General features: G+C 51.4%; 1 protein-coding gene across 10 annotated transcripts; it reads right to left on the bottom strand.

Moving 5' to 3' along the window:
• Positions 1-4,180: 4,180 nt before the first annotated feature.
• Positions 4,181-25,518, bottom strand: Ddr1 (discoidin domain receptor tyrosine kinase 1). Of its 10 annotated transcripts, none has more exons than XM_034523769.2 (18): positions 25,370-25,518; positions 16,473-16,602; positions 16,277-16,379; positions 15,609-15,837; positions 14,128-14,275; positions 13,818-13,917; positions 12,543-12,729; positions 12,219-12,465; positions 10,918-11,001; positions 10,676-10,827; positions 9,384-9,549; positions 8,684-8,794; positions 7,546-7,790; positions 7,253-7,380; positions 6,462-6,680; positions 5,806-6,040; positions 5,247-5,396; positions 4,181-5,135 (listed from the first exon to the last, which is right to left on the bottom strand). In XM_034523769.2, exons 2-18 carry the CDS (start codon positions 16,558-16,560, stop codon positions 4,995-4,997), a joined length of 2,733 nt encoding a protein of 910 aa, XP_034379660.1. In that variant the 5' UTR covers positions 16,561-16,602; positions 25,370-25,518; the 3' UTR covers positions 4,181-4,994. The 10 variants fall into 10 exon arrangements, with proteins under 10 accessions (XP_034379660.1, XP_034379664.1, XP_034379661.1 ...); XM_034523773.2 differs by lacking the exon at positions 25,370-25,518 and adding an exon at positions 23,695-23,912; XM_034523770.2 differs by lacking the exon at positions 25,370-25,518 and adding an exon at positions 23,597-23,688.
• Positions 25,519-25,859: the final 341 nt, after the last annotated feature.

The following is a 25,859-nucleotide window of genomic DNA, read 5'->3' as shown; positions in this document are numbered from 1 at the left end:
ACAAGAAAGTCCCAGTGCTGAGACGAGACACATTTACCAAGGGCAAAAATGGTAGGGCCATGTAAGAACTCAAGTATGCTTTATTATGTATTTTAAAGAAAATCGCCAGGCAGTGGTGGCGTATGCCTTTAATCCCAGCACTTGGGAGGCAGAGGCAGGAGGATTTCTGAGTTCAAGGCCAGACTGGTCTACAGAGTGAGTTCCAGGACAGCTAGGGCTATACAGAGAAACCCTGTCTTGGAAAACAAACAAACAAACAAAAACAGAAGCTTTTATATAAAACTGAAAGGTCGGGGTTGGAAAGATGGCTCAGCAGTTAAGAGCACTGACTCTTCCAAAGGTGTGAGTTCAATTCCCAGCAACCACATGGTGTCTCACAACCATCTGTGATGGGATCCAATGCCCTCTTCTGGTGTGTCTGAAGACAGCTACAGTGTACTCATGTAAATAAAATAAATAAATCTTAAAAAATAAAATAAATTTTAAAAACCCTGAAAGTTCTCCTAGATGGCTTAGTGACAGAAGCATTTTCTATGTAGGTGTGAGGACCAGGGTTCAGATCTCCAGAACCCACATAAAGGGTTGGGTGGGAATAGCCACCTCCCTGTAGAGCAGCTGGCTAGGGAAACTGTCCATATCAGGGAGCTCTGGGTGATTGGGACACCCTGCCACAATGAATAAGCTAAAAGCCACGGGGGCTTCAACTTGACCTTGCTTGGCAGGATTCAACAGAGGAAACAGCATCGTCTAATAAAGCAACATTCCTCAGGCTGGGATCTTGGAGACACCATGAAGAAACAGCCTGACTAGGCACCCCGTCATAAATCTCTCAAGCCCTGGCGGGTATCTAATAAACAGACCATTTCCTACCAACTTAAGTCTTTATTGCCTGTGCTACTCAGGCAAGTTGCATAACCTAATGGTTTTCTTCTCTCTGTAATGGTAGTGGTTTATATGTGCTATTAAATAGAACAATTATAATATTAGGTATATAGCAGATTCTCAGTAAAACATTACCAGTTATTTCTATAATGGGGGTAGGGAATTTTTTAGTTTTTAGGGTTTGTTTGTTTTTTTTTTTTTTTTTTTTTTTTTTTTTTTTTTTTGAGACAGGTCTGTAGCCCAGGTTGGCCTTGAACAATGTAACTGAGGATAACTTTAAAAGCATGATCTTCGCACACCGTTAATCCCAGCACTCAACAGGCAGCAAGCTCCAGGATGGCCAGTGCTATACAGAGAAACGCTGTGAAAAACAACACCAAGCCAAACCAAGTATGATCTTGCTGCCTTGTCTCCTGTCCTGGGATTACAGGTGCCACCACCACACCCAGCCCTAACTTCCATTTCTTTTTTTTTTTTTTAATTATTATTAGTTTTTAATTAATTTATTTTAATTTTTACTTATTTTAGTTTTTTGCTTAATTTTTAATGTTATTTTACATTATTTATTTATTTATTTATTTATTATTTATGTGAGTACACTGTAGCTGTCTTCAGACACACCAGAAGAGGGCATCAGATTCCATTACAGATGGTTGTGACCCGATGTGTTGTTGCTGGGAGAGCAGTTGTAACCACTGAGGCATCTCTCCAATCCTTATTTTTATTTTATATATGAATATTTTGTCTGCAGGTATATATGTGAACTACATACCTGGTACCTAAGGGGTCCAGTTTCCCCTCCCGGAACTGGAGTAACGGATGGTTGTGAGCTGCCTCATGGGTGTTAGGATCCAAACCTGGGTCCTCTTGAAAAGCAGCCAGTGTTCTTAACCACTGAGCAACCTCTCCAGTACATAACTTTTTAAATTCCATAGATACTTTTATGTTAGCTCGTTAGACGTTTGATGTCTTTTCCCCCCAATGATCTGAGCCCTGTGTTCCAAAAATTAGCCATTTTGCAGCTTATAATCTAGTAGTGGAGGAAACCTATGTAAAGACACATACACAATACATGTGAAATAGCACAAACAGTTGAGTAAAGCATGCTGGGCTGAAAAACATCAGTGGGGATTTGACCTGACCAGAGGAGAGCTAGCAGCAGCTAACAAAGCAGACCCCCGGGAATACGATTGCAGGGACAAAAGCATGCTATAAAGGCCATACGTATGCCAGGAAGGTCTGCGGCCCTTAGAGGAAACAGAAAGGACTGTGGTGCACACAGGAGAATGGTACTGCACAGGACATAGGAGCCAGCCAGCCTCAGACAAGGTTTTGTTCCTAAAAGGTCAACCAGAAGTGGAGTTGGTAGAACACACTTCTAATTTAAGCATTCAGGAGACTGAGGCAGGAGGACTGCTAGGAGTGAGGTCCTATCCCAAAGCAAACAATTGGGCATACAACTTTAATTCCTGCATACATAGAGCAGAGGAAGGCAGATCTCTGACTTTATTGGCAACCTGGTCTACACAGGGAGGCAGGCCAGCCTAGGCTACACAGTGAGACCCTGTCTGAAAAACAACAAACAAACAAAAATAAAGATCCCAAGTGGGGGTTGGAGGGAGACTGGGAGTATAGCTCAGTGGCAGAGTGTTTGCTTAGCATGTCCAAGGTCCCCCCCCCCCCCCGCATCTTATATACATACCTACATGCATACATACATATAAAATAAGAAAAATATAATAAAAAAATTTTTTGAGACAGGGTTTCTCTGTTATAGCCCTGGCTGTCCTGGAACTCACTCTGTAGACCAGGCTGGCCTTGAACTCAGAGATCTGCTTGCCTCTGCCTCCCAAGTGCTGGGATTAAAGGTGTGCGTCACCACTGCCAGGCTGTAATAAAAACTGTAATAAAAAAGGCAGTGGCTGGATGTCTCAGTTGTAAAGGCGGTTGCCACCATGGCTGAGTCTTATACCCAGGACACACACGATGGAACTAGGCAACCAACTTCTGCAGGTTGTTTTCTCACCTACACACACACATGCTGGGGCACACGCGCACACCCAGCTTCACATACGTGCACGCACACAAAATGAATGTAAGAATTTTTTTAAAGTAAAAAATACAGAGGACCAGGTGTGACATTGTGTGCCTAAATTCCAACACCTGGGAGGTGAAGGCAGGAGAATCACTTCAAGATTATGCTGTCTGGGCTTTATAAGACCCAGTCTCAAGCAAGGTTTCTGTGGTCGCAGAAAGGAAGACAAACCAGAAGGGGTCAGGAACAGTCCTGGCTGACTAGCTAGGAGACTGCAGCATTGCAGTATGTGCCAAGGCAAGTGGAGATGTGGAGAAAGAATGGAGATCTGGCAGGCAGACCTGTGAGCTTCATGCTGGACTGGGCATCGAGAAGGATCCAGGATGATACTGGTGCTGCAGAGTGGATGCCACCGCCGCCGCCACTGTGGGAGAGGGGTGGGTTTGGACCTGCTCACACTGAACTTCACAAGAACCTGGAGTTAACATAGTTCTAGTGCTTAGAGCAAGTCTGGGCAGAGCTCTGGGGACTGTGGCTTCCTGCCAGGGCTCTCACTGCTTATTATTCTAACGTCTGACCTCTGAACTCTAACCCATCAACGTCGGTCTTAATCTGAAGGCAGTAGTCTGACCTATTTGTGGCCTGGCCCCTGAGAGCCCATTAATTCAATCTGAGATAGAATTATCTTTACTGTCCTCATTATCTCTTGGGCTCACTTTGTGAATATTGTCAGCCAAAACCCCAGGGTCCTTATTTCACAGGAACAGCTACGAAGTTGGAGCTGTTTTCTTCTGGCCCAACAAGGGATTTTTTTTTCTTACCACCCAAAGTGAACTCTTTGAGGCCTTCACACTGGCTGCAGCTTGCTCCTGCTGGCCTGAAACAACCCAGGCTCATTGGTGTGGCTTTCACCCAGGTGTCTCATACTTTCAAAACCTAACCCAGAGATCACCTGGGTCTCCCAGCCCTCAATCCTAGAATTCGAATAAGGAGAGAAAAAAAAAAAAAAAAAAAAACCAACAACAACCCCCACCTTCATCTTTAATAAATAACTAGCCTGCCCTTTATGATGACTCAGAACAGAATTCCCAGCCGCTTCCTCAGTGCCTCTGACCTGCCACCGGAGGACACTGCCCTTGTAGAGCACCCAAGAGGCTCTCATGGCCTAACTGGCAACGAGTCTGGATTACGTGATGCTAGACCCACACTGGACCACGGGCAGGAGGCAGATATTACCCAAACCCCAGGAAATGCACCCACAGCTGTGGAAAAAAAAAAAAACTCAACTTTTATTATTACCTGCCTAGTGCAGGGGATTAAAATTGCCTCAAGCTAGGTCCATATATTAGTGTAAAAATCTGTGTCTCTCCCCCCAAAAATGTACAAACCCCACGTGATTATAGAAAAACCAATGTGGTAGCTACAAAAGAAATCCCCACCCCCAGCCTCAGGCTATTGCTCCCTCTGTTCCCCATCCTAAATATTTACTCCACAGAAACATAGAGGCTTTGCGAAGTTCTAGCTGCAGCATGGCAGGTGGGAAGGAGGGGTGTGTGACTGAAGATCACGGCGGGGATCACCCCCCGGTCCAGTGTGTCAGGGGGTGAAACAGAAGGAAGCCAGGGCTGAGGACCACTGTAGGGGTTGGCCTTCCTTGCCCCCTTCATCCCCCCAATTCTCAGCTGGCGGAGTCCAGTGTGTGACAAGAAGAAAGCTGGGGGGTGCCGTCACCTCCCAGGAACCAGTGTTGTCCAGTGGGCCTTGTCCAGTGTGTGCCCAGCATTTGCCCCCGTCCTTCCCCAGGGGATAGCTGGAAGAAGTCAGGCAGGATCCCAACCACAGGGCCAGCTGGGTGGGTGGTGCTTGGCAGATGGAAGGAAGAACCGGAAGGGGGTCTGTGTGATTCCGGAAACAGAGGCTTCAGCTCCCTGGGCAGGCCCAGCCCACCTGCAGAGACACTGCCTCTTGGGAATGGGCAAGTCAGGAGATGGGGTGGGGTGCCATAGGCTTCTCCGGTTTTAGTGTCCAGCTTCCCCTGGATGGCTCCCAGTGGGAAAGGGCTTGCCGGGTCCTGAGTTTACACTGTGTTGAGCGCGTCATCTGCTAGGAACCGGTGAAGCTGGGCAAAGGGTGGCCGCTGTTCGGGCTCCCGACTCCAACACCTGAGCATCAGTTCATACAAGGTCTGCGGGCAGGCGGGTGGCCTGGACAAGTATACCTGCGAGGGAAAGAAGTGTGAGTGACAGATAGGCAGGGACAGATGGCCTTTCGTTCCTGCAACCTCATGCTCTGCCCCTCTCTGGGCCACATCCCTTCCCTCAGCTCTGACCTGCCGGCCCTGGTCCCTGAAGAACTCTCCGGCATTCTCGATGACCTGCTCATCTGTAAGCTGTCCAAATGGCTGGGACCTGCAGAGCATCAGCACCTCCCACAGGGTCACTCCGAAGGCCCATACGTCACTGGCTGTTGTGAACTTCCCCTGCCACGCAAAAAGGCAAGAAAAGCAGAGAAAAATCTCAGACGGGGTAGATTTGAGGTTCACCCATCCTCACCCTAGCTGTCCCCTTCTCCTGCCTGACCCCTTTTGTCTGCTCCTCTGTTCCTACCTCCTGCTGCCCCGTGCTCTGGCCCTCTCTTCCTCTGCCTGCCTTCTCACACTGGTACTGAGCCTCCATCGTAACCTAACCCCTCTATCCCAGAACCCACACCCTTAGTGTTTTTTTCCCCACACATTACTGTTCCTTCCCAGTTTCTTGATCCAGAGGTACCCTCAACTTCCAAATGAGGAGAGTGTAGCCCCAGAAAGGCAAGAGGCTGAGGAGCCACAGACCCAGCAGTGTGGCAGCCAGTGTCCTCCCCCTCCTGGCCTGCCTCTTTTGGCAGCTCACCATGAGGATGCACTCCCAGGCCATCCACCTGATGGGCAGTACTGCCCTGCCCTGTACACGGTAATAATCCCCAGCGTAGAGATTCCGGCTCATGCCAAAGTCAGCAATTTTGATGGTGAAATTCTCCCCAACCAAGCAGTTCCGGGTGGCCAGGTCCCGATGCACAAAGTTGAGCGTGGCCAGATAACGCATGCCCGAGGCGATCTGGGCCCCCACGTGTAACAGCATAGGGTAGCTGAGTACAGGGAGAGTAGAAGGTCACGGGCAGGCCAGACCCCGCCCACTTTACATACTCCTGTCTGGGGGATAGAAGGGAGCCCACACTCATCCACTCATTAGGTCACTGCTGCTCTAGATAGGGAAAAGGCTCAGAATGGGTCAGGTTCTACTCTACCGTCCCAAGCCCAAGAACCTCATGTTTTGTTTCGCTGGGACAGGAGAGGACTCATGGAGGCCCGAGCCCCTGCACCTGCTCCTCATAAGGTCTCCGCCATTCTGGCCAAGTTTGTGAATTACCACTGACACAAGTTCTTCAAACGAGGTCCCTCTGGGACCTTGACCTGTCTGCCCCCCACCCCACGATCCCCTCCCTCCTTCCTAGCTTGAGTGAGAGTCAGCAGACCCACTTGGGGTGCTCTGCCTCAGGGAGTGGATACCTGATTGTGGGCCCCTGGTCAGGCTCTCTGTCCCCAGGAAGCCCCTGAGTGGCCTTGTTCTCCAGCTGGTGTGCACTGAGGAACTGGTTCAGGTCACCGTTCTCCATGTAGTCCGTGATCATGCAGAGGGGGTCATCCTGCACACACACACCCAGGAGCCGGATGATGTTTGGGTCCTTCAGCCGAGACATGATCTTTACCTCCTTCAGGAAGTCATTCCTGGAGAAGCAGAAGGCTGCGGAAGTGCCGTGGCAGTGGACTCTCCTGCCCTCCCCCAAGGCCCTCCCCCTAGACACCAGGCTCTGGTCCTTCATCTTCAAGCCCCACCCCCATCTTCAAGGCTCCTCCCCCATCTTCAAGGATTCCCCTCCCCCCTTTTCTAAAAAAATCATCATCCCTGGTCCTTACTTGGAATTTCTTTTAAATTATTTTTTATTTAATTAAAGTATAATTACATCATTTCCCTTCATCCCTCCAACCCCTCTCATGTCCCCTCGAGGTGGCTCGCTCTCTTTCAAATCCTTGTGGCCTCATTCTTTAGTTATTACCGTTACTTGTATATGCATGAATTAAATCCATAACTGCCCTCTGCCCGGTCCATTTAGTGTTGCTTGTATGGAAAGGTTTTAAGGCAGACCACTTAGAATTGGATAACCCATTCAGGGAGCTGCTCTGTAGACAAGATTAATTCTTCCTCTCTTGGTAGCTGTTAATTGGCAATCGCTCTCAATCTAGGAGTGATCTCCCATTCACCTGGCCTGTGTGATCAATACTGCTGCCCTGAGTCTCACCTGGCATTTTTGGTGGCGTCTGGCCGGAGGATCTTCACTGCTACCAGCAAGGGGTGTCCCTTGTGCACACTGATAGGGAAGTCACTGCTGACCAGATCTTGAGGGTCCTCTACTTCACACAGGTGTACCTGGAGAATGAAGGTCATCACTAGGTCAGAAGGACCTCCAAGGTCACAGAGTCAAATGGTGTATCAGCACAAATGGCAAGTTGCCGGCCAAAGATGCATGCAGCCATGGCAACAAATCTCTACTGTGGCCAGACACCATCAAAACTGGGCAGGCATCCTCCTCACCTCTCCAAATTGGCCCTCGCCAAGCTTCTCCTTGAAGCGGAGCCGTGACCGAGGGAAATCCACTCTGGGGGGCCCATCCCCAACCGCCCCTGGGGGCAGTGCGGGCACAGCGTAGGTGTTGCCCCCAGTGACGCCCTGCAGGGTGACAATGTCAGCCTCGGCATAATGGGGGACGCTGTTCTGGGAAGGTGGGGGTAGAAGCGGAGCGCCTGGCTTCTCAGGCTCCATGTAGTCCCCACTGCAGGCTGGAGGGGTAAGGAGAGAGAGGACAGGATGAGCCCTGAGCACCATGTCTCCCAGAGGTCCACCTATGTCCCCTGTGTCCCAGCTGCCAGCCTCAAACCAGGGAAGGCAAGCTCAAGAACAGTGCTATGCACCCAAAGGCTTTTGAGGCAACACAGATAGTTAAGCAGAAAGTACCAGAAAATATTGCCCTCTGAAGTCTCCTGGTATAACCCTGAACACTAGGTATGTCCAGGCTGAAAGAAGGACTCCTCCGTCCAGCATCTGAAGGAGGTCCAAGCAAAGAGTCTCCTCCATGTTCCAAACCCTTGTCCCACTGACCAGCAGCCCCTCCCTGCCTCAGTTCCTCCCAATCCCAAACACACCAAGCTCAAAGACAGGCAGAGACAGGGTACACAGAGAAGAGAGAGGGTTTTCACAGGCCCCCAAGACAAGATGTTTATAGACAGGAGGGAGGCAGAGGTTGTCGCCTCAGGGCCCTGGGGGAGGGGCCACAAGGAGAAAGCAACACAGAGGAAGGAGGATGGACAGGAGGGGCGGCATAAGCCTTCACCTCTGGGACTGCGGAGAGAGGACACAGGGGAGAGAGGGCAAGCGCCCAGGGTGAGGCCCTCCTCCTCGAAGCTCTAGAGAGAGGGGAGAATAAAGGAGGGGTTACAGAAGAGCGAGCACCACAGCAGGGTCCTCTCTAGCTCTGGAGAGCAGCATGAGAGGCGGGGACAGAGCTAAGACCAGCAGCCTTCCCCTTGGCTCCAGGGGTGGCAGAGCTTCCAGCCGGGAGCTCGGGAGATCAGAAGAGCCACAGTGAGGAAGCAGAGAGCGCCAGGTGTGTGGCCTTTGCCTGCCCAGTAGCGTTCAGGGGGAGCCCGCAGAGCCCAGCAGTAGAGGGGCTTACCCTGGGTGTTGGTGGGTTTGGCCCAGGCGGGTGTGGGGGGGCCCGGGCCTCGAGGGGGACGGGCGTAAGTGGCCAGAAGGAGGCGGTAGGCCGGATTGGAGAGCAGCAACGCTGTCGGGAGAAGGAGGGGGGAGACACGGGGAAGGGATGAGACTCAAGGCTAGACAGACAGGAAGACCTGGAATAAGGCAAGACTGGGCATATGGGAACGGAAGTCTGGGAGTCAGAAGTAGAATAAAGCAAGGTCCCTCTGGAGTAATGGAAAGCTGAATGGATGGGCAGATGACAGATGGGCGCCGGAACTGATGTCTGACCGCTGGATAGACAAATGGGTTTATGAATATAGATGGATGGTAGGGTGAGGGGGTTGTTAAGTGAGTGGATGGATGGATGGATGGACAGAGAAGGATAAATGGATGAGCAGATGGAAAGAATAAACATGGAGGGTAAGGAGACAGGAGAGGGGCACAACAGAAATCTACCACACAGTGACAGGATGGACCCATTGGCATTCTGGGTAACAGATGTGAAAGCCTCAGGGAAGACTTTACGGAGTGGGAGGAGACTATACAGAGATGGACAGAAATGAGAAAAATGAATTGGAACTGGTAGAGACAGTACGGGAGAAGGAGGGCTACGACGGTAAGGACACAGGCGGAAGACAGACATGGTGGCGCTTGTGGAACAAGGCAGGCCTTACCAGAGCCATTGGGGACGCAGGGTGCAGAGTGGGGTGGAGTCCCCCGAGGCCGGGGCTCCTGGTAAGGGGGTGGCTCTCGGGGGCCTGGGCGATTGTTGATGAGGATGGTGTCCCCAGGGACAGAAAGGTGAACCGTCAGCTCCTCCTCCAACACCCGGCGCTCAGCCTAGTTACGGGATTAGACAATATTGTCTGAGCCACAACTCAGCAAAGCTTCCTGGGTTGCTCTGTTCTCTCCTTATGACAGTCCTAGCTGTAGCTCCTACGGCCCCACTTCTCTGAGGTCACCCCATAGGACCCAACCCCAATCTGACCAGACCCTAATTATCAGCCACAATGGACACATGGAAGTCCAGGGCATATGGAGAGCGAGCGACCTGATGGTTGCCCCCTTCACTCCACTCCTCTCTGGCTTTTGCTCCCAACAGGCTGGCTGGGCTTGGTTAGAGAAGAACCGCAGGGGAGGAAGATGCAGCTGGCTGAGGGGCAGAATGTGAGGGGTGGATCTGTCCTCCAGGATCCTCGCTGAGGGAGGGCTGCTCGCCCACCTGCTATACCCGGCACTGGAAGGCCCTGCCTCTTTCAAAGGACAGTTTAAGGACTCTCTAGCTCTTGCTCTCTAGCTCTGCCTCTGGTAACTGCCAGTCCTCTCGCCCAACCAGACCCATAGTGTCAGGAGCCAACTCATGTGGTGTTACTGTCACACACATGTCACTCTTGACAGTGGTCTGTTTCTGAGATTAGTCCATGCCCTACAGATCCTACTGGATCTGTAGGATTCTGCAGGAATCATGCACCCACTCTCACACTCACATACTCATGCACACAAACATATATACTCATATATAGAACACTCACGCACATTCACACACACACGCACACACATGCATGCACACACACAAATGCATATAAACATACAACACTCACACGCATGCATACACACATATACAACACTCACACATATACATACAATATATACACATGAATACTTACATTAAATACGGATGTACACACACTCACACATGTAGCTGGAGTGCATGCATGCAAACACACACACACACTCACGTACTATGCATATACTGTCCTGCCCACCTTGCTGAGCAGTCACTCACAGACACATAGATACAATACACACACACATATGCACACTTACACTTGTATACAGTCACACACGCTCACGCACATATGCACACACTCACATGCACACACACATGCACTCACACACGTGTCATCTGCATGCATGCATGTGTACATGTGCACGTGTACACACACACATGCGCAGCCCCGCCCACCTTGCTGAGCAGCCGGCGCCAGTGCAGCCTCCAGAGCATCAGCGCGATGACGAGGAGCAGCAGCAGGATGATGGCCACCAGGCAGCCGATGAGGATGGCGGTTGGGCTCCCCTCCGCCTTGGCCACCGGCTGTTGACCCCGGGGCTCCAGCTCTGATAGAAGAGAATGGTCAGCACCACAGCAGGTGTCCTACCCCACCAGAGGGGGAGGCCCAGGAGGAGCTGAGGCCAAGGACTGCTCACCCAAGCTGCTGAAGTTGGTGGGGGGCGGGCCAGGCGGCCACCAGGGGGCTGGTGGGAAGGTGTCAGAAGAGTCGTTCACCACATCTGGGGAGAAGGAAGAAACGTGGAAGAGAGAGTGAGAGTGGGGACCCAAGGGGACACAGCTGTGTAGACCTAGGGAACTGAGACAGGCAGGTGGTTAGTAACCACCCAGAGCAGTCCACTGGTACCGCACCTGGGGAGTCCTGGCTAACAGAAGTGGAGAAATCAGTGAGGGGCCTTGGGGACCTGCAGGCTTAGAAAAGGGGCTGTTCCCCATCTAGGCAGAATAGAAGCCTTTTTTAAAAAAAGTTTGTTTGTTTTTTTGTTTATATGAGTACACTGTCGCTGTCTTCAGACACACACTAAAAAAGTGCATCAGATCCCATTACAGATGGTTGTGAGCCACCATGTGGTTGCTGGGAATTGAACTCGGGACATCTGGCAGAGCAGTCAGTGCTCTTAACCACTGAGCCATCTCTGCAGTCCCAGAATAGAAGTCTTTCAGGCTTAACCAGACTTTCTTCACTCAAGATCAATCAGAAACAGGGGGACTTCTACAGGAACCACAGAGAGATTTGGTGAGAAGGGACCCTACACACCTATAATCCTAATGTTTAGGAGGCTGAGACACTGGAGGAAATCATTGAATTTTGGGCTGGTCTAGGTTATGTAATAAGACCCGTCTCAAAACAATAGAAAAATTTTAAATCTTAAGAATAATCTGGCTGGGCGGTGGTGGCGCACGCCTTTAATCCCAGCACTTGGGAGGCAGAGGCAGGCGGATTTCTGAGTTCAAGGCCAACCTGGTCTACAGAGTGAGTTCCAGGACAGCCAGGGCTATACAGAGAAACCCTGTCTCGAAAAACCAAAAAAAAAAAAGAATAATCTGCCTGGATGTGGTGGCACATGCTTTTAATTCCGGCACTCAGAAAGCAGAAAGCAGAAGCACAGGGCTACACAGAGAAACCCTGTCTCGAAAAACCAAAAAAAAAAAGAAAGAAAGAAAGAAAGAAAGCAGAGGCAGGTGTGTGTCTATGAGTTACAGGCCAGCCAGGGCCATATGTTGAGACCTTGTCTTGAAAACACAATAAAATAAAAAAGAGTCTATAAAACATCAAAACAAACAAACAAAACAAAGACTATACAAAAGACTGGGATCTGATTATTCTGCCTTAGTTTGAGAATCTCCTGGGTGTCAGAAAACCAGGACACCACAGGGTTATCTGTCAGATGACAGGCAAACCTCAGTAGGGCTAGGGCTGACACACTCAGAGGCTTACCAGAGATGAAAGAAATCTCACTGAAGAGTAACCAGGGTCCCGCAAAGAGGAATCTGCACTGCAAGAAGCGGCCCACGTGACCATTCAAGGGCACTGAGATGACCCGGGCTCTGGGGTCTCCAAGGCTGCCCCCCAGGGCGTGGCGAACAGGCTCTCCTTCCCAGGCCATGGCAGGGCCCCTTTTAAACCGGCATTCCACCCCGCCTGGCAGGCGGGCTCCCAGAGTGTGCATGTTGTTACAGTGGACCTGAGGGGAAAAGGACACTGAGTTAAGGCCAGGAAAACCCCACAGTCCCCTTCCCTCCGAGGGCAGCGCTGACTCACCTGCATGGTCTGGAAGGTCCGCAGCCGGTCAAACTCAAACTCCATCTCCACGTAGCCATTGGGGAAGCTCTGGTTGCTCCATCCCACATAGTCATAGCCTGGCCAGACTCGCAGCTCCTGGCTCTGCCTGAAATCATCCAGACCCACCACGCCATCTGCCAGCTGGCCCAGACCGCCATACTGCAGCCTAAAGGGAGACAATGGGAAAGGAATGTTGAGGGAAGGTGGTAGGGACCATGCATGTTTTCTGCACGCACATATAACCAGCAGCGGCCTGGAAGTCTGATTCTCACCAACAATTCCTTCCCAGCCTGCACCAGTGCCATGCAATGCTCTCCTCTCTATGCATCACACCCCAAACTATCACAAGGTACTCTGTGGGTCACAACACATTGAAATGCAACCACTAAGGTTCAGTCTGCAGAGTGTTTACTGTGACCATTCCCAACAGATATTCTTAGCTGGGGTGGAGATTCGTTTTGTTTTTAGATAGTGTCTCAGGGAGTCCAGGCTGGCCTAGAACTCACTGGGTAGCAAAAATTTACTGATGTTCCTGATGCTACTGCCTCTGCCTCCAAAGTACTAGGATTACAGGAGTTCTGGATGTCCTGCAGGTTTTCTTACAAGGTGGTCCTTGACTGACCATGGGGTACCTCCTTCTAATTCACACAAAGTGTCCTTTGGGCTAGCAGTTAGCTCACTATCCTTTGGTCCTGGCCTGTCCTTTCAGGCCCTACGTAACTGGCATTCTTCCCAGTACCTTCCAGTTCACTGACCAGGCTACTCGCTGCTCTACCTCATCTCACATGCAAACACACACAAACACATGCACATGAATACACACACATGCACACACATGCATGCATATGCACTTGCACACATGCACACACATACATGCATATGAGTATGCATACACATACACGCACAGTGCATGCACATGTACATACACATACATACATATGTGTGAGCACACACATGCATACACATACATGCATATATGCACCAGATGCTCATAGACATACATGTGTATGCACACACATGCACACACATGCACATACACAATATACATACACACATACACGCAACATACACATACATGCATATGCGTGCACACACACACTAGCCTTCTCTGTGTGTATGCACATACACATGCATATGCACAATACACATATACACATAACATACATGCACATACACATACATGCATATGCGTGCACACACACACTAGCCTTCTCCCATCCTAAGCTCCGTGTTCTGCAAGGCCATCCCTCTTACCCTCCAGCAGTATATCCGTCATAAGTGGAATCATTGAGATGAACCATCTCAGATAACTGCATGGTCTGCCCCACGGGGGCTGTATACGACAGGAGTCCATCTGGGTGGGTGGAAAGAAGGGAGTTAGAGGCATCAGGCCTGAGTGATTTCAGCCCTTTCTTACTAGCGTGGAGAAAGCTACACTGTCTAGTCCCCTCTCCTCTCTCACTGACACCTTCCTGACAGGAAAGGCTCTCTGATGCCCTTCTCCACACCCTATAGCCTATGCTTCCAAGACTGGGAAGGATTCTTGACAGGCTGACCTACTCACCCCGCCAGAGACAGCCATAGAGCTCCACCCGAAGACAGACACTCATGACCCGGTCAGCCCTGGGGTAGAAGCGGACCAGCCGGGCCACCATGGGGGGCCCGAGGTCCTTCAGCACCACTCCCCCAGGATCCTCGTTACCCGAAATCACCTGCGGGCCAGGGAAAAATGTGGATGGGTAGGTAGGGCTCTAGGTCAGAGCCGTCCTCCCAGGTTTCGGCTGCTCCCTGGCTCAGCCTGCGAGGGCCGCTGAGAGGCTGGCAAAGGTGACACCGAGCGAGCGCACAGTACTGTGGAGTGCTGCTGGGTATTTTTAAAAGAGAGTTCTGTAGCAGTGACCACTGGTGCCTCTCAAAGCTCTGGAGGTCTGACCTCAGTTGTACCTCAGCTCCGAGCCCCCTCCGGCCCCTGCCTGGTTCCATGTGTCCCCAAGCCGAACACGCCACTGTATCCAGACCCTTAACCCAGACTCTCGGCACCCAGAATCCTGTCTCAGCACCCCCACCTGCTTCACCCCACTCCCTCTGTTCATTCAACAGCTGACCGAGTGCCCACTCTGGACCAGACATGATCTCAGTGATGAAGTCAGCCCCCACCGCCACAGGACAGCTGTGAGGGAACAAGAGGCCGTGTGTGGGGCGGAGCAGTGAGGTGGGTGTCCAGAACAAGATCTGCAGGAGGTGATATCTCCAAGGAAAACTGGATGGAGAAAGAGGAGGCCAGCGGGTGTCTGAGGGAAGGGTTTGCCTAGAGAACAGCAAGTATGCGGCCCTGTCTGTGGGGAGGGACCTTGGTATGTCCCACAATCACCAATAAAAGCAGTAAGCTTTTATTGCATACACACATGTATGTACTTGTATGTAGGTTTGTACATGCAAATACAGGGCCTGCAGAGACCAGAGGAGAATGAAAGAGCCGCTGGCGTTGGAACCAGACTCATTGAAGTGTGTTGCACTCAGCCATTGGAGTTTTTGGTTTTTCTAATACAGCCAGCCAGTGCTCGGCTGACAGCTGGGTATGGCAGTCTGATTACTTCAGCTAATGTGTGCTGTCTGTAGCCTGGAGGGAAAGGTTTGCTGTATAGGAGAACATGCTGAGTGGTTTAGACTTCATCTCAGCTAGATGGAAGAGCACATGGCTTAAAGCTGGGCGCAGAAGGGGAGGAAACGCCACAAAGGTAGGTACAGAGAGAATCTGAGAAGAGTGAGCCCCCAACACATCTTAGTTTGTGGTCTGAGCTACTAAACATAGGAATGGGGGAAATAAGTTTCCCCACTTGAGAACAAGAAAAAGGAACAGATCTGGGGTAGGAGGGGAACTGAGGTCCTTTGGAGAGGTAAGGATAAGTTTGAGAACCCCACAGGAAGACAAGAGGCAGCCAGGTTGAGGCAGTCTGGAGATGTTGGAGCTTGGGCAGTGACAGATGCTGTATGGAGTGTGGCAAGAGGGCTTACATTCCCAGGTGCCTCCCCTTCCAGCCTCACCTCCTGACCCCAGCGGTCCTTCCAGTCCATCCAGCGACGGCCGTCTCGGGAGTAACGCAATCGGTAGCTTCGGGAGAACTCTTTGCCCAGACCCCCAGCATGGCGGCCCTGGGTGCCCACCAGAGCCACCAGGTGTAGCCTCCGAAGGTCCACCTGCAGGTACTCCTCTTCTTTGGGGAACACAGGCCCTGCAGGGCACCAAGCCCCATCTCCATCACTGCTTTCCAGCCTGGAGAAACAAAGGAGGTTAGGGAGGAATTCACCCTTGTAGCTCAGGCTGGCCTCACTGAGTAACCTTGTAGCTCAGGCTAGTCTGGTCTTACTGTGTAACTTTGTAGCTCAGGCTGGCCTTACTGTGTAACTTTGTAGCTCAGGCTGGCCTCACTGTGTAACCTGAACTTCTATTCTTCCTGCCTCTAACTCCTGAGTGATAGGAATATAGCCACCCCACCCATTTATGGGATACTGGGAATTGAATACAGAGCTTTATATTTGGTGAGTACCCTAACTGAATCTCATTGCCAGCCTGGACATTGGATCTATTTAAAACCTGCTCCCACCATGCTGCATATGTTTCACTGGCCTGGGCCTTCTAAAAAGAGGGGCTGGAAGAGCACAGAGGGGATACATAAAAGAGCTCCCTCAAGGTGACCCACAGTGTCAAGTACCTGCTGTGGCGGGCAGCGGTAGAGTCCGACCAGGAGCTGGACACAGAGATATCGCTGTCTGGAATGGTGCGGTCCTGCATGCCCAGGGCATAGCGGCACTTGGCTGAAGGGCACAGGCACAGGATGGGTCAGAGTCCCCCCAACTTTCTGACTCCCAAGCTCTATTCCTCAGGAACCCAAGATTCAGTCTCCTCACCAGGGTCAAAATGTCCCTTCATGTCAGCATCTCCAATTGTCACCAAGAGTAGCAGCAGCAGTAAAGACGAGAGGGTCCCTGTCCCCATCGCTCCTGATCCCTCTGGCCTATGGAGGAGGGGACAGCATCTCTACAAGAGATAAACAGGAGAATCAACTCACAAAAGGGTCAAGGTACAGCCAACATCAGGAGACAGACGGGAGGGCTGCTTTGGGGATAAGAACAGTAAAATGGCCAAAAATAAAAATAAGAAGTCAGTGTTTGGAGAATGGTTCTATTTTAGACTGCCTCCTACACACCAGGCACCGGCTGAGTCTGCAAACAAGACAGCGTAACTTTATCGTCGGCCACTTTGTAAGGTAGATGTTCCAATCCATATTTAACACAGGGAGAACCCAGATAGAGATCCGCTTGTTAAGTGACATGCCTAGAGGCCCCCCCATCCCCCTTCAACCAATAAAATAAAAGCAAAAATAAATAAAAACAAAACAGTGGCTTCAAAAAAAATGTACACAACACATAGAACAGGCAAGGGGCCTAACAGTTATAATAAACTAAGAGCACATGATATAAACAATCCAATATAGAAATGGCCTAAGACCCTGAGTACGCACTCCACAGAAGAACAAAGCCAGCTTGTTTAAAATACATATTTTTAAAAAAAAATAGTCAAGTTCTTTAGAATCAGAAAAATACAGACTGATATAGGATATAGAATTTTTTTTTTTTTTTTTTTTGAGACAGCCCAAGCTGACCTCAAACTTACTATGTAGCCTAGACCGGTCTTGAACTTGGCAGCTCAATATCCTCAGTATCCCAAATGCTGACCTTGACAAAGTATTTTTTTAAAGATTTTTTTTTAAACTGCAGCTGCAGAGGTGGTTCAGAGGTTAAAAGCATTAGCTGCTCTTTCAGAGGATTCCTGGTTCAATTCCCAGCACCCACATGGCAGCTCACAACTGTCTGTAACTCCAGTCCCACACATGCATACATGTAAGCAGAACTCCAATGCATATAGAAATAAAATGTAATCATCGTGATTTGTTTTTAAATTTTTATTCACATTAATGTTTTCCTGCATTTATGGTTGTGCATCACATGCATGCAGTTCCTGAGGAGGCCAGAAGAGGGAGCCAGAACTCCTAAAACTTGCGTTACCGATGGTTGTGAGGCAACTGGGTGCTGGGTCCTCTGCAAGAGCAGTCAGTGCTCTTAATCACTGAGCCATCTCTCCAGCTCCAACAAAGTATTTTTAAAGGTTATATCTTCATGGGAAGAGGGACAAAAGGGGAGCCACCATGTGGAATGGGGTGGAAATCTTCTATGTAGCTATAAAAATAAAAACAATTTGGGGCCAGAGAGATGACTCAGTGAATAAAAGGCACTTGCCTCTAAGGTTGAGGACCTGAGTTCTATCCCTGGGACTCATGGGTGGTGAAAAGAAACTTTTTTTATTTGTTTGTTTGTTTTTGGGACATGTCTCTTTATATAGCCCTGGCTGTCCTGGAACTGTGTAGACCAGGCTGGCCTTGAACTCACAGAGATATAGCTGCTTCTGCTGAGTGCTGGAATTAAAGATGTGTGTCACCACTACCAGCAAGAATTGGCTCTCGGAAGCTATCCTCTGACACACACACACACACACACACACACACTGGGGAGATGGCTCAGCAGTTAACTGTCTTCTGGCCTCCAAGGGCACCATGCATGCTTGTGTAGCACAGACTCACATATAAGCCAAAACACTCATACATATAAAATAATAATAATGCATAAATTTGAAAGAAAGGTGGGGCATGGTGGCATACACTAGTAATTCTAACACATCAGATGTGACAGATCAGGTGTTCAACGCCAGCCACAGCCCCCATTCTAAAGTTGAAGACAGCCTGACATACATGGTACCCAGAAACCCAAAGCCAACAAAAAAAAAAAAAAAAAAAAAAAAAAAGAGGAAAGAAAGGAGGGCTGGAGAGTTGGCTCCACAGTTAAGAGCATTTACTGCTCTTACAGAGATTCAGTTCCTAGCATCCACTCCGTGGCTCACAACCATCCACAACTCCAGTTCTAGGGAATACAATGACTTCTAAGTTCCATGGGTATCAGGCACACACACACACAAACACACACACACACACACCTTACACAGACATACACTCAAGCAAAACACTCATAAACATAAAACAAAAAATATATATATAAATAAAAAATTGCTTTACATTTTAAAAAGTGTATGAATCTGACCTGGCATGTGTTGGTCACACCACTGATGAACAGGAAAAGCAAGACTCAGAAGTACGGGAATTATTCCGCCCCATGAAAGCAAAGGGCAAACAAACCCACATTTGCTCACAGTCTCATGCACATGTCTAGAGAGACTGTGCAACGAACACGAACAGAGAGGGCAAGAGAGGGGAGCACACACACACACACACAAAGAGAAAGACAAGTTAGCTGTGTTAGTTCTATAAAACTCAGGGGCAGTACCATTCATTTATGTAAAGCCATGTGACATACAAACCAACATAAAAACCCACTCTGGTTTCCAAAACATAAAGGTGTCCTAGAGTTTAGTTGGTTTACTGAGGAAAACACAAGAGGATTGAGCATCAGCTAAGCCTGAGCCCCTCAGACCTGCAACCTAAGGACAAGACTCCATCAGTCTCCAATCTCTGTTCTCTGTGGTTCCATATGGCCACTGTGGTAGCTAGACCAGCGGTTGGACATCCCAGAACTTGGCTGAGTGTCGGAACCCCACCTGGATCCACTGGGTCAGACTTCCCAGGTGGTTGTATCCCTGAAGATTGGGATGCTTTCTCTGTTTCTTCTGGGGTGCAGGCAGTTTACCCTCCCCAAAACCACCCCAGCTGAAGTCTCCATATAAATGCAGAGGTCTGCTGGCCTCTGTCCTGGAGACAGAAAGACTCTCCTGACACCTGGCAGTGCCTGAGACCTGTACTGAATTCTAAAGGTCCTGGAATCCCAAGGGACACTGCCTCTCCCACACCCTTGCCACCACCAGCTCTGCCCAGCTCTCCTTGCCCTGCCTCTAACATCCCCTTACCCCAAGTTCCAACTTACTGAACATAGCAGGAGAGCTGCAGGCTGAGAAGGCTGGTTGCCTTGGAGATGAGGGCAGGCTTAAACTATGGGGGAAGCCAGGTCACCCCAGGAGGTAGGAGGAGTTGGGGGTAGACTCCCCCAGTCCTTTGTCCTCCTCCAGCTGCTCCCACAATGCTCTAGGGCAGGAATGTAAGAGGCAGCTGAGACCCCCATCACTGAAGCAGCAGCTGAGGGGGCTGACTGGGTTGCCAGAGGGCACCTGGCTATCAAAGGAGAGCCTAGAACTGAGAGGCATCACGACCAGTCCCTGGGGGATACCGCCCCATGGTGCAGGGGAGCAAGCCGCTGGGACTGAGAAGTCTGGCAGGGAATTCCTGGGTGCTACTCTCCACCCCCACCGCTGTAGAAACAGCAGAGCCCTTGTTCCCCTGAGTAACCTTCATGCCTATCCCAGATGACTCATCAGAGACAGTGCTGAGAGGAGCCTGGGGCTGAGATACAAAGCCAGGCAGGGACAGGAGGCGTGGAAGGGAGGGGAGGGAGGGAGACAGAGCAGAACACAAAGCCAGAGGTAAATAGAGCAGCCTCAGAGCAAGGCACAGGGCCAAGGGCAGGAGCTGCAGAGACATGCTGACAAGGTCTGGGGCAACCCCTTTCTCTTTGTCCCCTAAGTCATGAATCCCACAGTCAATCAGATAGGCTCAGGAGATCCACCTCAATGGCACCCCACCTGGCCCTTCTTCAACCAGTCACAAACCAAGTCACAAACACTCTGCCCCGGGCCTTTCATTCTCCTCTCCTAAACCCATCTCCCAAACCCAGTTCTAGATACACACATACACACAGGGGCGGAGTGAGACTTAAACCCGCTGTGAACACTAAATGTACAACATTCACACACCTGTAGTGTCTTACACTCTCTCACATACACTTGCCTTTTTCTTTCTTTCTTTCTTTTTTTTTAATTTCTGACCCTCCTGCCTCTTCAGCATGCCTGCATCCCACCGAGACCAGCTCACACACAATTCCTATCCACTCCAGACAGATCTTTTTTTCTTTTTTTCTTTTTCTTTCTTGTATTCCGCTCTCCTGTTTGGAGTCAAAGAACAGAGTTCTATTTTGCACCAAGACATTCACATCCTGGAAAAGCAGTGTGAACTCACTTCAGCACCTGGAGCCTCACCTTTTCTGCAAAGTCAGAGAGATGAGCAGTCTGTGTAAGAGATTCTTCAGTCTCTGGGATTAGATTTTGTTGACGCTCCTGGACCCTGTATTCTCCCGCAGGGCCTTTTTAATTTTATTAAGTATCACCTGGATCTCAAGTAAGAAAAAACTTTAAAGGCAACTCCTACATTAAATTCCATCTTCCATCATTTAAAAAATATGGAATGTTTCACGAATTTGCGCGTCATCCTTGCGCAGGGTCATGCTAACCTTAGTGTCTATGCTGCCGAAGCAAGCACCACTCTGTACAGATCTTGGCATTTTCTATGTGTGTTTGATTGCTTTGTGTTGCTTGGGGGGGGGGGGGGAAACGACTGGTTAGTTGCTTGGGTTTTGTTGTCTCACTATGTAGTTCTGGCTAGCCTGGAACTCTGAGAGATCCTCCTGCCTCTGCCACCCAAGTACTGGGACTAAAGACATGTACTCCTACAGCAAGATAGCTGGTTGTTTTTTTGAGACAAGGTCTCAAGTTCAACTATGATGCCAAGGAAGGCTGACCTAATCACATCTCCCAGAGGCTGATTACAGGTATGTGCCACACACCCTGAGGTAATCTATAAAGTCAGATCTCACCATTTAGTGAATACTAAGTTCCTGTAATCAGAAGACAATGTGAGACACACGAAGGCCCTGAGGTACAGGATCCCTAGAGAACCAAGGCATCCCCAAACATCCAGGGTGACTGAGCCAGAGGGAAGAAGCCAAGAGCAGACAGGGACAGGTAGGACTCCGGTGGGAAGAACAGCAAGAAAAACAAGGGCCATTTCTCCACTTTCTCAAGCATTCTACTATGTGTGACCTGTCCCTACAGTGCCACACGGGTCTGGACACACCTCCATCCTTCTCAGCCAGTCAGTTGTAGGCCAGCCAAACGGTGATTGGGAAAGAGGTTGCTGAAAAGGAATGCCCGGTCAGAAAGGGACCCTGGGAGCGTTGCTCATTGGGCGGTAATCCCGTCTCTTGGCACAACCCGGCAACCACCGAGCGTGGCTGGTCTGGTAGATTGGGCGTCAGGCTGGCTCCCTCTGGCCTGGGCAGCTTAACAGAGCATGTCCGTAAAGCATGGCACCGGAGGTGGGGGGCGGGGGAAGCACCGAGAGGATGACTCAGTGGGCTACATATGCACACCTGTCCCCTTGGGGCTCGGTTCTCCCCTCACCCAAGAAAAGAGCGGTCCTCCCTGTCTTTTCTGAATACTTTCTCGGAAAGTCAGGGTCCTCTGCTTTGGATGGGGAGCATAACTGAGGTTCCCCAACCCGGGTCCCCTGCCTCTTGCTCGTCCCCCGACTCGGTCCCTACCTTTCATGGCTCTCCTGGGCAGACAGGGGCGTCCGGCCCCGGCTTGGGGCCTCCTCGGCGGCGAGGCGCGGGAGGGGAGCGCAGGCGCCAGCGGGGCTCGGGAGTCGGGAGGTGGCTCCCGCGAGCAGCTGTCGGGGGCCTGTTCCGGGGAGAGGAGCAAGCGCCGGGCCGGATCGCGCCCAGGCGCCGCCTCCCCACGCCAGTCCCTCGTCCGTACTCCCGCCCCGGCGCCCGCGCTCCCACGCCCGGCGCCGCCCCTCACTCCTCTCCTAGTGCCGTGCCCGCCCCACATGTGCCCCCAGCGCGTAGTCTCCCCTAGGTGATCCGCACGCCCATCCCCCGCCTCTCAGATGCTGGGGTACAGCAGCAACAGTAGGGGCCCGGCTGAGCCCCCACCACCACACACACACCAGGGACCCGGCGCGGTGGCCCAGGGGTGGGGGGAGTTGGCGCCTTCCCTCCTCCCCTTTTTCTGGGCTCGGTTCCTGGAGAGAGGGAGAGAAGCACGGAGAAGCAGCCCCAGGGCAAGCAGGAAGAAACGGGTTCCCACAGGCCCAGCACCGGAGCGAGAGCTGGAGCCCGGTTGGGGGAAGGGAGCCGGGCTCACCTGTCTAGCCAGACCCTCTTGGTTCACACCCCACCCCATTTGTCACCCTTTGGCACACACTCCTCCTCCGGATCCCAGCCTTGATTACTCCCCCCGCCCCACGCGCCCCGAGTCTGAGAGCCAGTCACACTCTTTTAGTCTCAACTTTTTTTTCTGTTCCCTTCTTCCAGAACCTCTCCCCAGCTCCGCAGTTCCCTCCGGTCTTCTCAGGAACCCTGAGATCCAACCCCCCAAGCTCCGGATCCCCCTGGGATCCCTGCTCCATCCAGGCTAACTCTGGAGTCTTTCTCAGACAAGCCTCTCTCAGTCCCAGCCAGCTCGGTCCCTGGTGGAAGCCGCAGAGTCTGGTTTCTGGCAAGTAGAGGCGCAAAATGGAGCCAAGACGAGGTGGGGGTGGAGGAGGAAGACAGATAGGGTCCCTGAAAAAATAAGACGCTGTCCAAAGCACAGGAACGCAAGACCCGGGGATACAAGGAGACAATGAAGGAAGAGAGCTGCTGAGCCATGGACGGGAGAGATGGAGGCAGGGAGGAGAGCTTGTGAGGGAGTTGGTCCGTCCGCATTCAGCACCACCTGTTAGTCCTACCTCTCTCCAAACCACCCCATATCCGCCAAGTCTCCGGTCACTGTAAAGTCTCCGGTCTCACCACCCGGTCGCAACACACCCCAACTGATTCAAAACTCACACCCAAAAGCCTTTCCAAAGAGTTCCAAGAAAAACACGAAGTCCAAACCAAGACAAGTTACACAAAAACCTACCAGGAAGATAAACTGCCCCTAGGGAGAAGAAGCCAAGGCAGACTGGGTCTCCAGTTTACAAACCCAGGGACGTTCCAGCTGCTAATAGCTCCCATGGTCACTGGGAGAATTGCCTCCGACCTTTCCATCGAGACCTTAGAGGACCCCCCGCACCCCCCCCCAAATCACCTACCCCTCTGCAGACAGCGGTAGGAAATCTAGGTCCTGCAGAGGCTGGGCGGGGTGTGGAGCCTGGCTGGGGGTGGAGCCAAGGTTTCCCAGTAACCTCACCTGTGCTGGCGGCAGCCCCTCCTCCCAGGAGGGCCGCTCTGGGGAAGCCCAGGACCGGACTAGTGAAGGTTCAGCTCCTCACACCCTGTGGGACATTCCACGCCCCAGACTCACACTGCCTAGTGATGGGTCCATGGGAGGTGTGGAAGAAGCCAGAATCTTGAAGCCTTTGCCCTTTCTCATTCTCCCAAGAAAAATTCCTAGTCGGTGATGCCCACCTCGCCCCAGACCAGGGCTGGAGGAGTAGGAGGGACGCAGGGCTGGGGCCCAGTGGAGTCAAGTGACAGCAGAAAAGGAGTTGGAGCCGGCTGGAATGTGCTGCTTGGAGCCCAGATTCCCAGGGGCCAGGGAGGGAAATCCCAGCCATCCAGGGGTCTACATAGCTGCGCCATGAACCCAGTCATCTGTGGCTCCCCAGACCACTGCTCCTCTCAGTCCGCCCCTCCCCCCCCCCCATTGTATCCTAGAACCTGGAAAGTTCTCTCTACTTCTTCCTCATGCACACTCTACCATTCTGGACCCTTTTTCTGCAAGCCCAGGAAGAGGCAAAAACAGCTGGGGGAGGGGGGGATGTGAAGAGAGGCATGTAGGAGAAATAAGAGCTCAGCCCAAGGCCTGCAGACCACCCGGCCACTGCAGGGAAGCGGGACAGAACCAGTGAGAGGAGAGTGGACCAGATGGGCCCACCCCCACCACACACTAACTACAGTCCTTGCTCTGAGATGCAGCTGCCTCTAGGGGGGCAGGTTGGGTCAGCAGCTGGGGAGAGTGGGAAGGCTCTGGTGGGGGGCAGGGTAAAGGAGCTGGAAAAGACCCTGGCCATAGGGTCATACTTTAAAACCACTGAGTTCAAATGGGAAAATGAGGCCTGGGGTATGATGGCAAAAGAGAAGATGGCTTAAATCTGGGACAGAAAGAGAGAGAGAGAGAGAGAGAGAGAGAGAGAGAGAGAGAGAGAGAGAGAGAGAGAGAGAGAGAGAGAGAAAGGAGACCGATTAGCTGTGCATAGTCTGGGGAAGGATGGAGGACCAGGGTACCAAGAGTCTCCTGGCTGATGGCCACATAGAGACAGAACATGGGAGAGGGGCACAAGTCTGGAGCTCAGAGAGGTGGTGCCAAAGTAAAGGTTGGGACACAAAGGGACTCTGGAGGAGAGGGAAATTTGGTGGGAGGAAGGAAAGGATTGGATGGAGGGAGGAGAGCAGATTCAACAACAACAACAACAAAAAGCAAAGGCTGAGAAGGCAACTGGAATAGAAAAACAAACAAAAAACAGAGGTTGGAAAGAAACTGATATGGAAGCAGAAAGGTACAGACTGAGACATGGAGGGAGGGATAGAAAGAAAGAAGGAAAGAAAGAAAGAGGAAGTAAGAAAGTAAGGAAGGGAGGGAGGGAGGGAGGGAGGAAACACGGGGGCGGGTTAGGCAGACTTAGGAAGGAAGGAAGGACAACCTCAAGACAGATGGAAGGGCCAGAGATTGTATTAAACCTGTCTCCAGGCTGAAGGCCACCAAGGCCCCGCCCTCATTCTGGTCAACCTGTTTCCATACTGGGCCTCCATCCTTCTCCCCTCCCACCACACTTCCAGACAGTTCTACCTGGTCCCTCCCCCACAAAGGCAGCCCAGCCTCAAGGCCTGCTCCGGCTCTCCAGGTGAGCTCTAACTTCGCTCACCTCCAGGTTCTCCTGAGTTTCAGTCTCCTTAGGCACAAGCCTTTGGGGATCCAGGTCTGAGGCCGATGAAGCCTCCCGGCTTTGTCCAAGCTCCAGCCTCGGGGGCCCAAGAGCAGCTGCCCTGGCCAGCTGCGGCTGGCTTCAAGGTGACCATGGCAACCCAGCTCTGCTCCCCTCGCTGAGCCTCTCAGCCCCCGCAGAGAGGGAGGGAACAGCCTAACCCAGAGAAAGGGAGGCGAGGCTGAGAACTATGGAACGGGACCAAAGGGGTCTCCCAAACAAAGAGACCCCAGACAAAGAGAACCCCAGACAAAAGCCGCTGAGGAGGAGGTCCGGTCGAAAGCAGCGTTGTTAGCTGGCTGCCGCCAAGAGCTCAGAACTGAGTTCATCTTGCCTAACAGAGGACAAGGTGGGCTATGTGGACTAAAGTTGGAAGCAGAGGGCTTTGGAACTGACTGAGGGTGGTCCGTTGGGGACCTTCTTCTGAGTC

The sequence above is a fragment of the Arvicanthis niloticus genome, chromosome 20 (genome assembly GCF_011762505.2).
Source record: "Arvicanthis niloticus isolate mArvNil1 chromosome 20, mArvNil1.pat.X, whole genome shotgun sequence".
NCBI lineage: Eukaryota > Metazoa > Chordata > Mammalia > Rodentia > Muridae > Arvicanthis > Arvicanthis niloticus.
This window is presented reverse-complemented; position numbering and strand designations above follow the sequence as displayed.